The sequence below is a fragment of the Salmo salar genome, chromosome 04 (assembly GCF_965601325.2).
Source record: "Salmo salar chromosome 04, fSalSal1, whole genome shotgun sequence".
NCBI lineage: Eukaryota > Metazoa > Chordata > Actinopteri > Salmoniformes > Salmonidae > Salmo > Salmo salar.
The window spans coordinates 85,887,182-85,905,338 of record NC_138294.1 but is presented as its reverse complement, the minus strand read 5'-3'; the positions used below and the strand labels follow the sequence as shown (position 1 = coordinate 85,905,338).

Below are 18,157 nucleotides of genomic sequence, written 5' to 3'. Positions count from 1 at the left end.
TGCTCCTTTAGAATAAATATTGAGGATCTTATTCCTGTGACATGATGATAGACGCTTGACTGCCGTTTGACAAATAAAAATAATAGCGCTGTTATCCATAATAATTTCATAATGTAGGTTGCGTACCTGCACTGTATCTGCAATCTGTTGAGCTGTTGGCTAGTGCGCACATACCAAGGCCAGAGTGGGCACATTTGCTATATAACGCCATTTTGTTTGTGACAAACCCATGAGTAGAGTTGAAAATGAGATGGAAACCCATTTCAATTGCATTTTTCATTCGGTACATGGGAATTTTACCTGAAACGTTATTTTTATATGCACAACGTCATCACGCACAGACTTTTATCCGTAATAAGTCAGTTTGATGGAAACACATTGCTGGTGGGTAAATTCACATTTTATTTGATGCAGATTTGAGAATATTTGCATAAAAATCTGTCGCAAATTGGATGGAAACCAAGCTAGTGACATTCAGAGGCTGCGCTACAACTTTCTATAGCCAAGGACGAGGAGACAAACATTTACTTTGCTTGGGAAGTAATGATTCCCATAGCAGTATGATATTGACGTCCGACATTTCAACAGGCTATTTATTAAACAACATACCAACTCTAAATCAGTCAGGAGCAAAGAAGGTAGGCTAAGAAGGAATGAAAATGAATTGTTTTAGGCTATATTATTATTTAAAGGCTATAGCCTGCCATTTAAGAACTCAACTGTGAAGCATTTGTGATACTCGCAGTAGCGCTCAGCATTTCAACAACACATCAACAACAACACATCAACAACAACACATCAACAACAACACATCAACAACAACACATCAACAACAACACTTCAACAACAACACATCAACAACAACACATCAACAACAACACATCAACAACAACACATCAACAACAACACATCAACAACAACACTTCAACAACAACACATCAACAACATGCCTATACATTTTGCATTTAGGTCGTATAAATTGAAATGTAAAAAAATAATTACTTAGAATTAAATAATAATTAAACAAAAAAATGACAATTTAATCCATTTTAATCCCACTTTTGTGACACAACAAAATGTGGAAAAAGTCAAGGAATGTGAATGCTTTCAGAAGGCAATGTATGCAATTCAATGTTGTTTTCTCAGTTCAATCGGTTTTGGTTGCAAAAGAGTGGAAAGGGGAGGTATATATATCCTTTGACTATGGCAAGTTAAAGAACATTCTTTCACCATTGATGGCATAAAGAATCAACATGAAAACCATGCTTTCACTCTATATTTTTCAAGGTCAGAGTCAAACACATAAGCTGTTTTTTTTAAGGCATGTACAATACCTTACATGATGGTTAATTTAAAAGCCTGCATAGGACATCAACGTTGACCTTCTTTCAGCCTGCCGCTATTAAACAGCAAGGTTATCCGGAGTGATTGAAGGAGTTCTGTATCTCTTTCTTGCTCTCTATTGTTTTTCTCATCTTTCATTATTGTTATTTTTTATGGCTCAGCAGTGTGCCGCTTTTTTGTCTGTGGACAGCTTGAACATAAGAGACTGACAGTGTGTTTCAAAGAGCGTTGTATAGATATGGAGACAAGATGTTGATATTTCTATCACTTCGTGTTCAAACAGGGTGCTGCCTATCGTCCACCTGTAACTTACAATACCAGTGTGTATAGTAACACATGTATCCTCCATCTTCTGTGTGTGTGTGTGTGTGTGTGTGTGTGTGTGTGTGTGTGTGTGTGTGTGTGTGTGGCTCCCCAGGTCGTCCCCTACCTCCTACACCTTCGTCCAGCCTGCTACCCCCCGCCCCACCTCCACCCACCGGTCCATCCCATCCTGCCCCCCCAGCCATCAGGGAGTGCCAAGTGCCCCTGCTGGACAGCCGCTCCCCCCACGTCATGCTGGACCCCCCTCCTGACGACGAATTCTCCCCTAATTCATACCTACTCCGGGCCTGCGCCCCTCCATCCCAACCCCCCTCTGCGGGTAAGACCTCTTCCCAAGCCAATGTACTGTACAGTATCGTAGATAATTCATCTACCATGGAATCTCGCTCTGTCTCTATTCGCTGTGGTTCGGGAATGGATACATATCTCTGCAACAATCTGTTGAATAGTTTAAATGTAGATTTCCAACCAAAAAAAGTGAGTGAATGGTAAATGATAAAGCCACATTGTTGAAGGTAAAGGACATTCGACAATGATCATTTGTAATGTAAAAATAATAATGACCCTTGATCTCCTTTAAAAATAACTAACTTGCTTCAGGTATAATATCAAATGTATCTGTTAAGAATTCATTAATTGATATACTGCATTTCCAAATACTGTGTTTTTCACACAAAAAAATAAGTAGTCATTTAGGATCTTCATAAAAATAGGAAAGAGTTTTGAAAGCAACTCCTTTATTTTTAATTTAAATTTAGCCACTTGTGTGCCGCCCTATGGGACTCCCGATCACGGTCAGTTGTGATACAGCCCGGGATCAAACCAGGGTCTGTAGTGACACCTCTATCACTGCAATGCAGTGCCTTAGACCGCTGCGCCACTCGGGAGGCCAATCAGAATGTATTATTTCCATATTAATAACTACCATTCCATAGTAAATTAGGAAACCTAATCATTGACTCAGTTTCTAGCTGTGCATGTGAGACTGGTTGCATATTAAATAGGCACCCATTTAGGGTTTGTATTTCCACTGGTCTCCGTGGTTTATTGGATAAAATGAAGAGAGCTTGTTAGTGTACATTATTTAAATAATAGACATACATTTTAATTGGCTAAGAATATGTTACTTATCAAGTGGAAATGTAGTGTTTATTTTCAATTCAAAGAATGCAAACTGGTGAAATTACCAATGCTTTGGAAATTGATAAATATCCATGTATTGGAATTGTGGTTTAATTCATTATTATTTCATTGAATTGTTAGATTGAATTGAGTCTGAAATACATAAATATGCTTGATATATATGTTTATATATATTTATATATCCACAGTATGAGGTTTGAATAATACTGTGAAAATTATAATGCCCTTTTTAGTGTAAGAGCTGTTTTAAAAGAACACCTGAAATTTCTGCTTGTTTTGGTGTCATGGAGTTTTGGCCTGCCTGGTCACATCACTAGGTGGTAAATTAGTAAATGTACCAATAAGAAACAGTTCCAAACAACTCTGCCAATAACAGCTAGTTTTCCGTTTTCCCCTCCCAACTCAAACCACTCCCAGACAGTCCAGACAAAATTGTTGCTTGAGTAATTGTTCTTTGCTAAGAAGCACATTTTATTTCCTTTTGACCATTTTAATTTAAAACTATCACTGTAAGTAAGGTACTTAATTGTTACGCAGATATTTTTTGAGATATTGAGATAAAAACGTCAGCATAGACCCTTAAAGATGCTATATCGCTCCACCATTTCCTGTTTGCTAAAATTCTAATAGTTCACCTAATTTCCGTGTATGTGACAAAACAAGCAGTCATTGTGTAGAGTATCATTGTACCATCTAAACCAATGTGAAATATATTTTCCATAACCCAAATTATGTATTTTCAGCTGTTTGAAACTGGTGTACAAAACCGAGAGTAAAAGAAGCAACAAAATTAAACTTAAGACCGGGAAACATACAAATAGCTTACATTGAACAGATCTACCGCTTCTTAGACTTGCTTTCAATGAGAATGACAGATCTATTGCACACAGTTCTACAATATTCAAAAGCATTATTCATTAGAAATGGTGTGGAAATAGGCCCACTTAATTCATTTTCATATTCTCTGCCCGTAATAGCTTTACCTTTTGTGCGCTACCATGAACAAGCAAGAAAATTGTGCGTCTTTGAGTATGCTTTCTTTCCAAACACGGTGATTGCAGCTGTTAGTTTTTTTTCTAATCACGTCGGCATTCAGAATGAGACTTCCTAGGTGACTGAATTCTCCTCAGTGGGAGAGGACGGTGAAAGGAAAGGATTTCAGATGATTACTGCGACATCACACAGAGACTCGGCTTGTAGCCGGGGCTACAGACTGGGGGAGAGCTTTGTCTGGGTTTCCAATGGTTGCTCTCACTCTTTTTGTGGTTTTTTTTTCTGACTGTACATTCAACACTATTGATATATTCCTTGTGTATTTATGTCTAAAACGTGGAAGCACAGCTTTTGGCTATTGTGGATTCGTGTTGCATAGTTCTGGGACTACGATTTTCTATATATATATTTTTTTACATATCAGTGAATATTCCCTTCATGTATTGTGAAGAAATTATGTACTGTAGGTTATATAATTATCTTGCCAGGGCACTTAAATGAATTGACTAAAAATAGCACATTTTTACATGGATTATTTGAAATTTTTTGGGGGTGTTGGAACACTGCTCATTCTAAACGGAAATATGACATTTTTGAAATGCAGTACATTTGAATTCCATTGTATAGCCCATTGGTCAGGTTGTCTTTACACAATATATTTCCAACCCACTGCGTCTGTGAACCACATTATGGAGTAATACAAGTAGGAATTTTACATTAAATCAAATTTTCCCGTTTATGGTTCCGATTTAGCAGGTATCAGACACTTTTGTGTCCGAAGTTTATAGTGAAGTGCGACAGGCTCTTTCTTCTGTAGACCTGCTCCTTGAAGTGTTGTCTTCTGTTCCACATCATCCCAAAGCCTTTGAAGTTGAAAGGCCACTGACTCCCATTGTTGGGGGTCATGTGGTTTCCTCCTTGAATAGATTGAGATGACACCTCACTAAATCGGAGAGAGAAAATATATATTCTCCGTGCTTGGTCACTCTGGCTCTTTCTAATCAATATGAAGTACATTTTCTGTGAAAGGGCAATCAGGAGAACTTTTACCCTGACCAATAACTGTCAATAACCCACATAATCATAGAATTAAGACAACACATGATGGGAATTAATGGCAGGAAAGCTGTGAAAGAGATCTCAATCCTCTTCTATGGATCTGAATTGGTAAGCGGGGGGGGGACGGGGGACGGGGGGTCAGAATTAGAGAGCAACGTGATTATAGCCAATTTCAAACGGGCTCAAATTGGTTTACTTTTCCGAGGAGCCACGTCAATCATGGCGAAACTAACCATATTGTACTTCACCTTCTGTGTTCGGTCTGACACACCAGTGACAGGTGTCATAACATATTGATTGAGGAATCAGCTATTGGATTTTCATTATGGTAGTCTGTGCGTCTTGTTTTCAACAGATACACATAGTAGTAGATACCCTAGTCATAGTTATCTTGTCCAGGTCGCAGTTGTAAATGAGAACTTGTTCTCAACTAGCTTACCTGGTTAAATAAAGGTGAAATAAAAAAATAAATAGACTGTTCTCTCTGCTACCGCAGGGCAAGCGGTACCGGAGCGCCAAGTCTAGGTCCAAGAGGCTTCTAAACAGCTTCTACCCCCAAGCCATAAGATTCCTGAACATCTAATCAAGTGGCTACCCAGACAATTTGCATTGCCCCCCCCCCCCCTGTTACGCTGCTGCTACTCTCTGTTTATTATCTATGCATAGTCACTTTAATAACTCTACCTACGTGTACATATTACCTCAACTACCTCGACTAGCCGGTGTCCCCGCACATTGACTCTGTACCGGTAGCCCCTGTATATAGCCTCCACATTGACTCTGTACCGGTAGCCCCTGTATATAGCCTCCACATTGACTCTGTACCGTTAGCCCCTGTATATAGCCTCCACATTGACTCTGTACCGTTACCCCCTGTATATAGCCTCCACATTGACTCTGTACCGTTACCCCCTGTATATAGCCTCCACATTGACTCTGTACGGGTACCCCCTGTATATAGCCTCCACATTGACTCTGTACCGATACCCCCTGTATATAGCCTCCACATTGACTCTGTACCGGTACCCCCTGTATATAGCCTCCACATTGACTCTGTACCGTAACACCCTGTATATAGTCTCCACATTGACTCTGTACCGTATCACCCTGTATATAGCCTCCACATTGACTCTGTACGGGTACCCCCTGTATATAGCCTCCACATTGACTCTGTACCGGTACCCCCTGTATATAGCCTCCACATTGACTCTGTACCGGTACCCCCCTGTATATAGCCTCCACATTGACTCTGTACCGTTACCCCCTGTATATAGCCTCCATATTGACTCTGTACCGGTACCCCCTGTATATAGCCTCCACATTGACTCTGTACCGGTACCCCCTGTATTTAGCCTCCACATTGACTCTGTACCGCTACCCCCTGTATATAGCCTCCACATTGACTCTGTACCGTTACCCCCTGTATTTAGCCTCCACATTGACTCTGTATCGTAACACCCTGTATATAGCCTCCACATTGACTCTGTACCGTTACCCCCTGTATATAGCCTCCACATTGACTCTGTACCGGTACCCCCTGTATATAGCCTCCACATTGACTCTGTACCGGTACCCCCTGTATATAGTCTCCACATTGACTCTGTACCGGTACCCCCTGTATATAGTCTCCACATTGACTCTGTACCGGTACTCCCTGTATATAGCCTCCACATTGACTCTGTACCAGTACCCCCTGTATATAGCCTCCACATTGACTCTGTACCGTTACCCCCTGTATTTAGCCTCCACATTGACTCTGTATCGTAACACCCTGTATATAGCCTCCACATTGTTATTTTACTGCTGCTCTTTAATTATTTCTTACTTTTTGGGGGCTATTTTTCTTAAAACTGCATTGTTGGTTAAGGGCTTGTGAGTAAGTATTTCACAGTAAGGTTTACACCTGTTGTATTTGGCGCATGTGACGAATAAAGTTTGATTTGATTTAGTACGATATTCCTATTAATGATTGTGTTGGGTTATGCATTACTGCATGGACTTTCTGCTCTTAGAGGGGCCGTGTTTCTGGAAATGGGAGTGTAACATTTCTTCACGCTGTGTTTTGCATTAGGCCTAAGTGTGGAAAAGAGTCAGACAGATATAATCAGCGCAGATTAGAGTAGTTTAGTAAACAGCAAAATGCAGCAACTAGAGGTTAATTTGGTGAAAATATGTGCAATTTTCCAGTGCTCATGCTGCTTAAGTGTCAACATATTCTAATACAAAATGGTTAGGTTACTCTTAAAATATGCTGTACTGCATATTACAGAGTGTTGGATCTCTCATTGTTCACCTGCCACCGCCTATCACATACCACATCAACAAAAACTAAAAAAGAACAGTTACCTTTATCACTAGCATTCATTTAGTTCCTTAATTTAGAAAAGTGTAACAATAAGATATTTTGGTATACCTACAGTAAATGTAAGTAAATATCTTTTGAATTATAAAAAAAAATGTTTAAGGGCAATTCCGCCATTTTTCAACCTCATATTCATTATCTCCAGCGTCGTGCCAGTGTCTACATACAGTACCAGTCAAAAGTTTGGACACACCGACTCATCAAGAGTGTGTAAAGTGTTCAAAGGGTGGCTACTTTGAAGAATCTCAAATATAAAATTTATAAACACGTTTTTGGTTACTACATGATTCCATATGTGTTATTTCCTAGTTTTGATGTCTTCACTATTATTCTACAATGTAGAAAATATAAAAAAATCAAGAAAAACCCTTCAATGAGTTGCTGTGTCCAGACTTTTGACTGGTACTGTATGCGAAAAACGGTGCGTTTCTATGATCTGTGGTTAAAAATATGAACATAACAAAAAATACATACAAGGTTGGATTAAAAGTAAGAAAAACAGGGATTTTCGAAACCTACAACAAGTTTTTAGCCAGAGGGAGGGTATTTTCTGGCTCCCCACACCACCACGAATCTCATAGTGTTTGAAAATCACTATTTAAAAATGTTATAACTTTTGATGATGTCATCAGGTAGAACTTTTTTACTTTCTATTTGTATTTTCTAAAAAACAAAAAAATGCGTCATTTTCACATTATAGACACTGGTATTGTGCTGGAGGTAATGAAAATGAGTTTGAAAAGTAGAGGAATTTCCCTTTAATATATTTTTGTTGCTCATTTTCATCAATTAGTGCACAATAGTTTCAGTAAGTAATTCAATAGAAGTGGTCACAATAGACTGTATGTATTCTGTTTAGAAATATAATTAAGTGATAATGCCCAAGAAGCCGGTGTTTGGAGGATATATTGGCAAGGGTGTTGTTTGGCCCGAGACGTTGTCGAGACAGTAAGGTTTAAACAAATCTCCGTTGTTGAAAACTAAATGTTAGTCTAAAAGAAATGTGAGATAATGTCTAGATGCTTTTTATAGTGAAGATGAAGTTTATAAATTCCTTTCCTGGGCTGATGAAACAGTGAATTGCTCAGTCAGGTGGAACAGAGTAAATAGGCTTTTTAACATCATAGATTTAGCCGGTGGTAACTTGTGGAATAGACACCGGCTGGAATGCGCTTTTAACCAATCAGCATTCAGGATTAGACCTACTTGTTTTATAAATAGGCTCATAGAAAAGACAGGATGAAGCACCGTAATATAAAGGTTTCTGTATTTTATTGGCTCAATCATGGCACTCAAACATCCAAAGTGCATATTGAAATATTCAAAAAAATTAAAATTTGCTCCTGTTATTTACACATTTATTTAAAATATGTAAATTGGTATGTTTCTGAAATAAATAAGCAAAGAATCCTTAAATTTATCTCATGCCACCCTTTACTCATCACATGCAATAAAATCTATCCAAGTCAGCCTGGTGGTTAAAATAACATAGATAGATTTTTCCATGGTATCAAATGCCAATACTTATAGGTATCACCAAGCGGCATGTCTACGGCATGAAAAAGCATTTCACCACAGCCTTATGGAAGTTGATGGCCTGGCACTGCAGTATAAAAGGTTTTAATATGATTCTATGCTTCCCACCTCATCCTGTTTGGGAGTCGGAAATTCTATTTTTTGACTACACACAATTAGCCCAGATTGTTAAGACAGGCAGTCACATGAATTTACAATGTAGACATTGTGCTCTTATGTTCTTTATGGAAAGAAACATAGGAGTATTTTTTTTGTTCTGAGAGTTATGACAGATCTGTTGAGATTTCAAACACATCTCCTTTGTCAAGTGGGCTTTTCCTTTTGCCATTGTTCTGGTTAGAAAAAAAAAACAATATTTTAATTGTCTGTTGTTTTCTGTTCTGGTTTCTCTATCCCGTGTTGATTCTTCTAATTAATCCTGCCGTCATTTTATGCAGATGCTCTTGTATGTAGAGCACATGCAGTTCCCATCCTGCTGTCATTTTATATAGAGGCTGTGTGTAAAGCACATGCAGCTCACATTCTATATTGTAATAGGATACTGTAATTCTCTACAATGCATTCTAACGTGCTGTTTTGTCATTTAATTTTCCCGCCATCTGCACACATTGTGTCATTTCAGTCTTCTTTACTTTTCATGTAAAATCACCTCATCGAGGGAAACATTTTTACCAACAACAACCAAGAAGCTAAAATGATGAAAAGTATAATGAACCATTTTTTCCTTCGTATTGCATTTGGATTTTCCTACCCATAGGGTTTTCCAGTTATTGACTGATTCCCTTGGAGTTATGACAGCACTCTACTCCTGTAATTCATGACATATCCCATCACTGTGTGTGTTAAAGTTGGATGACTTGTGTTTCATGCTCCTAAATTCTACACAATATTGTTCTAACAGCTTTTTAATGCATAATACACCTTCCTTATTGCGGCAGTGTTGCATCTCTCCAAAACAAATGCTAAACGTGGCCTTCAAACGTATATACTGTCCTTGAAGCCTCCCTACCCTGTCTTTCAGCCCTGCTTCTGGCCTGTCCACAGTGCCGGCGGTGTGTGCTTGGTTTGTGTTGTTATTTTTTTAGCTAATCCATGCTACAGCATTCGCACCTTGTGACCGCTCCGTCACTCTTCCAGAGGTCGTCTGATTCTCAGGTGTCATGGGGGGGGGGGGGGGGGGGTCTATGGAATGCGTGCCTGTTGGTACCTGCCTGTCTCTCCACACACCAACTCTCTGGGAAGGTTTAGCGAGAACTGCATGTGAGCAGTAGGTGACACGTTAGCTACTCCTGGAAAGAGCCATGCTGTGAGTATATTAACGCTACCAATGCATTATTCATCTGTTGTTTTTTTCCGTTTTGCTATTTCGGGTGTCTTTGCATTTGAATTTATTAAATAATAATCCAACAAGGAAATCACCAGAGGTTTGTGTGGCGTGTTGAATGTTTGATCACTCCATTCTCTATACCTCATCGTTACCGAAGGAAAATCCATTTGTCTGGTCTTTAAGCGTTTGAATAAATGGTATTAATGCCACAGATTGTGTCTCTGGTGATGAGTGTAATTTCATAGCATTTGGGCATTTGTTTCAGAGCAGTTTCAAGCTGAATGTGCAGTAGTCTCGTCTCCCTGACTGTTGTCGCTGAATAGTTCTAACTGTCTAATTAGTGGAGATGAGAGGCTGAGGCAGAGATATGCTGTGCTCTGAATATTTAACCCCCCCTCCCCTCATTTGCACTACTGTACTGCAATCTCTGCTTTTTAATTAAATCCCCATGAAAGAAAATGTGATCAAGGGGAGAGGGCACGTCCAGATCCTCAGGTACGGGTATGATCCACGGCTTCTCAAGCATGTCCGCTCCCTGATCTGACTCAGTGTGGTGTTTCCGCGGGTCTGTTTCACCACCCATCCTATCGCTCTGGAAACGCCCAACAGAATTGTCAACACACAGTTTATTCACTGAACAGAAGTCACCGGAAAAACTAAATTAAACCGACCTTGGTTAATCCTGCCATTCTCTCTCATCATAGGCTACTAGCAGTGGAAGATAATGCAGTCTGGACACCCACAGCTGAACCCTGGGCCTTTTAATATCCATTATACTGTGCTTATCAATTTGCAGCCCAAGCCAAATGTTAACCCATTCAACTAGGCAGGCATCCACCACACGTTGAGGCGCTGAGTGCTGTGATGAGTGCACACTTACCCTTGGGCTTGTTTCAATTAAGACATTTTCACCTGTCTTTGGTGTGTGTGAAGAGGTCGATAGGAGGAACTAACAAAAGAGTGGAAGACAGAAACATGCCCCCTCTCCACTCATGCCACCACATTTATTTTTAAGCAACCTGAGTCACAGTAAAAAAAAATCGCAATTTCTATTACCTGCTTTCTCGGGGCTTCTCCTGCCGTGTGTACATTGTGTCATTTATCATTCCAAATTGACATTTATGCTTTTACTCGTATTGTTTTTCCAAGGTTCCCACCGCCCATGCTGGACAATTTATTTTAATTCTTGTCATTTTAGCCCGTAGTCTGCGAAGCTGAGCTGCAGTAATTTCAACATCGCCATGCACCACTAACAACAGAGGTGGAAGAAGCTGTTGTGTGGGGTGTTTCCATTTCGCCCTGCATTGCCTCTGAACAGTAATTACTTTGAGCCTTTTTAGTCCCTCTTAGCTAACTGTCTTTTTTTTTCTCTCTACATGACAGCTGAGGTGGGCTATAAAACACATTCTACACCTGGGTCATTATCGCAAACAAGTTATATAGCCTGGCCTCCTAACGGTTGGACAAATAAATAGGCATATAGGTCATTTCAAGTTCAAACTGAGTTCCATCCTTTTGTAGCAAATTGCCTTGAACATTCAGCCAGCTTTTTGTTCAGAAATAATACAAAAAACAACAAACCATGAAATGGGCTCTCGTCCCAGGGTTTATGTTGTTGTTGTCTTTCACATAATGTAGGTTTGCACAGTTAATTAGAATTCAACTATTCATCATTAAATGACGGAGAAGAGAAAACATTGAAATAAAAACACATTTAGAAAATGGAAGATGGAGGTGGAATGAATGTCATTTTTATGGATGGGATGAATACAGCATAGTGCTGTTTCACTTCTCAACAGTTTTTACATTGAATGGGCTTTATGATGCAGGCTGAGATGCGAAGGGAAGCTCCAGAAACAAGTTTGATTCTACAGTCGGGTCTGAGGGACCTGATCACAAATGTGTATTCCAGCTATGGTGAAAGCTATGGTTACAGGCGCTGGGAGACAAAGGAAACTAAACTATTTTTACTAGGATACGACCCACTGCCATAAATCTTTGTTTTTAAATTAAAACATAATTTTTTACCCCTCAATAATTCTGAAATTTGGTAAAAAATTATGTGTAATTAATATTCATTACAATATCCCCCTCTTTCATTTGAGAGAGTTTCATTTTTTATGATACATACAGAGAAAACGGACACACTCAATTTCAATTTCTGTATAGCGACGAGCTGCCTCTCAATCAGAAAAGCAATTAACCTTTTAGAAGTTTCTTAATTCTATATCCATGGAGTGGTAATTACCAACATGGCTCCATGTTATTAAGTTTGTATCCTCATTTACTAAATGTTAGTTTTCCTCTCTTGCTTCTCATACGACGTTGTTTTGTTTGTAATTGGAATGATTGTGTTCCAGGCTGAAAGAAAAAAGGTCAAATATTCTGTTTGAGGATAGGTTGAGTGAGTACACTTGTTCTGCCTGTCTCATATGGTGCTTTATGTTTCTGTCTTTATGCTACAGGATTAAGTCACCATGTGGTCCATTCTGAAAAAGCTGTTGCCCCCACCACTAAAGCAGCAGTGCAGCTCGGTGCCCCGCCATTCCTCTACTGTGCAACACAACTGAGTTTTTTAAGATGGAGCTTATTGTTTAAATAGGTGTAAAGATAGTGGCCTGTGGTGTTTCACCTGTTGTACCGAGCCACAGCTGATCCTCTGCGGAAGGACCGGCTGTGGCATTAAAGAGAAGTACAGGGCCTTTTTATTCGACTCTATTAAAACACAATACGAGGGCTACTAAAGGCCAGCACGCTGCTGAACGCCGTAATCTGCCTATTACAGTAGTGACTTTGACAACCCCGCTGCTCAGATCTCCACTGTGATCTCTGCTGTATTAAACAGATATGGAGGCGACCATTGTGTCTGTGGGATTCCACTGGTTCACACAGGGGTGTAGTTCCTCAGGGTTAGAAACAGAAGCCTCTGACGGCGACGGCCCTTTTGTGTGACCACAGACCTGTAAAAGGCAACCACTGCACATTCCCATTGAGGGTTGGTAGACAACCTCCCTGGCCGTCGGCTCGATTTGAGCCTGAACGGCAGTTTGCAGGGGGAAAACGATGAAAAGGCGTAGGGTCTGAGCACGGCCAAGGTTATCAGAACACATTAAAGCGCTAGTCCCAGAATGTCATTGTGTTTAGCCGGAGCTGCAGTGTGGAGTGGTGCATTTGATGACCAGGTCACAGTATAATCCACTGCTCTCAGACCTATTGTGCTGCTCAGATTGTTCCAAAGTTCCCAGCGTCCCTGCAGTCCAAACCCAGCTTTTGTGAAGTGTGGGTTTTGTATCACTGGGTTTTTTATCCTGTTCTTACACAGTGTGGTGCGGGAGATTACACCTCCTAGCCCTCCAAACCAGAGCTGATCACATCCCCTCTTTCATCTATCCTCTCCTCTTTTCACAAGACATTTTGTGTGAAGGGCCTCTCCTTTTCTTAGCTCAAACTGTCACTTCCTGGTGTGAGGCTGATTCTTTCACTACTTATCAGTTCCATACTGTATATGTAAGAGGGTAGGCCCACTGTATTTTATCATATTGACTTTATATATGTTATGTTTATGTTACTCCTGGAATGTTCAATGAAGTATACAGGGATAGGCAGAAGAAACCCCAATGGAGAATAGATGTTATTGTGTGTTTTTTTCCCACAGTAGGCTTTGCCTTTAGATCAGTCAATAAGACTGTTATGACATTATGGAAGATGTAAACAAATGTCCTTTCTTTTTCCACTTAGAGGAATATGTCCATTCATTTATCTAGCCACTGTTTGATCAAGGCTATTTCCTGTATGTCCATCATGCACTGCAGGCTGTGCAGGATGAGTGGAGGCACTAAGTTTTGAAAATATTTTTATTCTGTATCATATCTGTAGATTGAAATTAGAATTGTCCAAATATTTCTTTGTAGACTTTAATAATTAGTGATATATGCTAATAGCACTTCATTAATTTGGAGATATTTAGATCTCATTTGCCAAAATCTGAAGTATTACTTACTTTCATTATCTTTTAATTAAATGGTATGATTTAGGATTGCTACAAAAATGCAGTAAAATATTTTAATTGCATTATTTGATTAAATGTTTAAAAGTAGAGAAACCATTTTGATTGCATTATTTGAATAGTTTTAGTTACACAATTAAAATGTTTAACTTTCACAAAGTTAATTCACAGCTTTCAATTTTCATGTTTCCCTTTATTAGTTGAAAATGGAGAAGGGCTTACATAGCGGTATTACAGATGAGCTTTGTATCTTTGTAAGCTCTTCATGTATTTGATGTTTATTATCAGGCCTTCTCTCCCTGCCTTTTTGTCAGCAAACATTGTATAGAGTTACAATGTGATAAACATTGTATTGAGTTACAATGTGATAAACATTGTATTGAGTTACAATATGATAAACATTGTATTGAGTTACAATATGATAAACATTGTATTGAGTTACAATATGATAAACATTGTATTGAGTTACAATGTGATAAACATTGTATTGAGTTACAATATGATAAACATTGTATTGAGTTACAATATGATAAACATTGTATTGAGTTACAATATGATAAACATTGTATTGAGTTACAATATGATAAACATTGTATTGAGTTACAATATGATAAACATTGTATTGAGTTACAATATGATAAACATTGTATTGAGTTACAATGTGATAAACATTGTATTGGATTTAGTCTGTAATTTTCTCTGTAAAATATTGTATTTTATAAGTGTACCGTTTAAAAACATTTGTTTTAGGTGTTTTCTTATTTGGATCTGATGTGTTCTCTTATAGCAATTTGGAACACGATATGAAAACTGTTCCATATGAAACATCCAAACATGCATCACTGTCAATGGAAGCCTTCATTAAATCAGTCAAAACAGGCTGTGAAGTTTTTTAATCTCTGCGCTAGAACACCATTCCGGTCAATCAACGAGCCATAATTTGTTCCTGTGTTCTCTTTCAGGTCCTCCAAACCACCATCACAGTCAGTCTCTGCGGCCGCCGCTCCCTCCTTCTCACAACCACCACCAGTCGTCTGCAAGCTCCCTGAACCCCAACACCCTGGCCAGCCGTCGCGGCCCAGCCCACGCCCCCTCGGCGGCCCCCGGGGAGGGTCCCTCCACGCCAGAGTCAGTCCAGCTTCAGGACAGCTGGGCGCTGAACAGCAGCGTTCCTCTGGAGACCAGGTCAGTTACCCTGTCACCCTGTCTTTCCTGCCCGCCTGCCTGCCTACCATGATGTTTGGACACCTTCCCTGTTTAGGGGGACAGGAAAGCATTCTGATTCCTATCAGTTCCTTGTACTGTTCAGTTGGTTGGACTTAAACCTTGGACTTAAAGCCTCTGGTCAGGTTTGTGGGAGCCCAGCTGGTAGAGCTCTCAACCCAACATCCCGTCCTGCCATCTTCACACGGTGCCACACAGTCCTGCCCGTTTCCCTTTATTAGTTGAAAATGGAGAAGGGCTTACATAGCAGTATTATAGATGAGGTTTGTATTTTTGTAAGTTCTTCATGCATTTGATGTTTATTATCAGGCCTTCTGTCCCTGCCTTTTTGTCAGCAAACAGTGTATTGAGTTACAATGTGATCTAGCTCTCCCTCTGTCACGCGGTGCCCCACAGTCCTGCCCGCTGCACTCCCTCTGTCACTCGGTGCCCCACAGTCCTGCCCGCTGCACTCCCTCTGTCACGCGGAGCCCCACAGTCCTGCCCGCTGCACTCCCGCTGTCACGCGGAGCCCCACAGTCCTGCCCGCTGCACTCCCTCTGTCACACGGTGCCCCACAGTCCTGCCCGCTGCACTCCCTCTGTCACGCGGTGCCCCACAGTCCTGCCCGCTGCACTCCCTCTGTCACGCGGAGCCGCACAGTCCTGCCCGCTGCACTCCCTCTGTCACACGGTGCCCCACAGTCCTGCCCGCTGCTCTCCCTCTGTCACACGGAGCCGCACAGTCCTGCCCGCTGCTCTCGCTCTGTCACGCGGAGCCCCACAGTCCTGCCCGCTGCACTCCCTCTGTCACGCGGAGCCGCACAGTCCTGCCCGCTGCACTCCCTCTGTCACACGGTGCCCCACAGTCCTGCCCGCTGCTCTCCCTCTGTCACACGGAGCCGCACAGTCCTGCCCGCTGCTCTCCCTCTGTCACGCGGAGCCCCACAGCCCTGCACGCTGCACTCCCTCTGTCACGCGGAGCCGCACAGTCCTGCCCGCTGCTCTCCCTCTGTCACACGGTGCCGCACAATCCTGCCCGCTGCTCTCCCTCTGTCACGCGGAGCCCCACAGTCCTGCACGCTGCACTCCCTCTGTCACACGGTGCCCCACAGTCCTGCCCGCTGCTCTCCCTCTGTCACACGGAGCCGCACAGTCCTGCCCGCTGCTCTCCCTCTGTCACGCGGAGCCCCACAGCCCTGCACGCTGCACTCCCTCTGTCACGCGGAGCCGCACAGTCCTGCCCGCTGCTCTCCCTCTGTCACACGGTGCCGCACAATCCTGCCCGCTGCTCTCCCTCTGTCACACGGAGCCGCACAATCCTGCCCGCTGCTCTCCCTCTGTCACACGGTGCCGCACAACCCTGTCCGCTGCTCTCCCTCTGGGGTTCTGGGACATAGAAGCTAGTGCCTTCCTCTCTCCCTCTGTTCTGTCTTTTGTTTGGTGTGTGGTTGCCGTGGTGTGTGGTTGCCGGGCTTACGCTGGGCTGTGGGTCACTCCTCGATGTTCCCCGATCACACCTCAAACACGATGCGTGCACAATTCATGAGGTCGGGGCAACAGGGCTCGTCTCTCAGATGTTTTATTCATCGGGAGCACAGGCACAGCTCCTGCTATGCCTGTTACCACCGTGCGCCTCTACCTACCTGCTCCCTCCTCTCCAAAATGGACCCTGGCGCCTCTACCTACCTGCTCCCTCCTCTCCAAAATGGACCCTGGCGCCTCTACCTACCTGCTCCCTCCTCTCCAAAATGGAGCCTGGCGCCTCTACCTACCTGCTCCCTCCTCTCCAAAATGGAGCCTGGCGCCTCTACCTACCTGCTCCCTCCTCTCCAAAATGGAGCCTGGCGCCTGAGTCACAGCCAGAATGCCTCCACAAAGAAAGGAAAGCTTCAAAAAAAAATGTTTTACACAGTATAGATATTTATAGATGTTTCTAAATTCCATCATGTTTTCTGAGATGCACCAGAATAATGAGTTACTGCTCAGGATTGTGGGCTTCAATTCCTGGTTTGGTGTACTACTGTTGCAGCATGAGTTGTGTTCTGCTGCTTTTCAGGTTTTTAGGCCATATATTTCCCCAAACGTCTCCAGTAGGCTGGTTTGTTAGCTGGTTTGTTAGGATTTATGACCCTCCCTTTTTTAGAGTGGACCGACAGCACATCATTACTCTCCAATCTGCTCTTCCTACGCAGTGTTTCTCCTAGGAGTTTTTTCAGCAGCGGTGACAAAGGTGGTTGGTGGGTGGGTGGGTGGGTGGAGGGTGGTGGTTGCTCTTTGCTGAGGAGATATTTTTTTGTAGAGCGAATGTGTAAAGGTCAATTCAGGTGACTTAAAAAAAATACATTCTACTCCAAAATGCATGAAAATACAATTATGTTGACACCATCGGAAATATGGAATCAATGGAGTTAATTTGACTCTGGGTAAGTAGAAAAGGGGCTTAGTTGCAAAACAATCGTACACTATCCCTTTAAAAGCGCATCTCGGCAGAATGCACACATGCAAAAAACACACACAAAACAGTACAACAACACTGCATCTTTCCCCTCACTGCGGCCTCCCCTTCCATCCCCCACCTTCTCTCGTCCCCCACCTTCTCTCTTCCCGTCTCCCCTCTCCCCTGCCACCTCAGTGCCTGTTCTCAGCAGGCAGATTAATATAGCTTCTGTCTGGGCATATGGGCCTGACCTCACACACTTCAGTTCATATTTCTTTGTCTTTCAGATGCCCCTCCCTGTCTAGGGCGTCTTGCAGCGCTAGCACTTTTACTTAGTTTCACCCATTAATACTGCTTCCTCTTTACAGTCTCCCTCATAGGAACAAAACAGCATTTCAGCTGGGGCCTGACCCTTTACCCT

The 18,157-nt window shown here is 41.9% G+C and overlaps 1 protein-coding gene across 1 annotated transcript in view; it reads left to right on the top strand.

Annotated features, from left to right (window-relative positions):
* Positions 1–18,157, top strand: part of LOC106603922 (teneurin-2) — a 132,637-nt gene that overhangs the window by 22,446 nt on the left and 92,034 nt on the right. The window contains exons 2-3 of the mRNA XM_045717387.2: positions 1,763–1,987; positions 15,057–15,279. Of these exons, the coding sequence (XP_045573343.2) occupies positions 1,763–1,987; positions 15,057–15,279 (448 nt within the window). The remainder of the gene's footprint in view (positions 1–1,762; positions 1,988–15,056; positions 15,280–18,157) is intronic.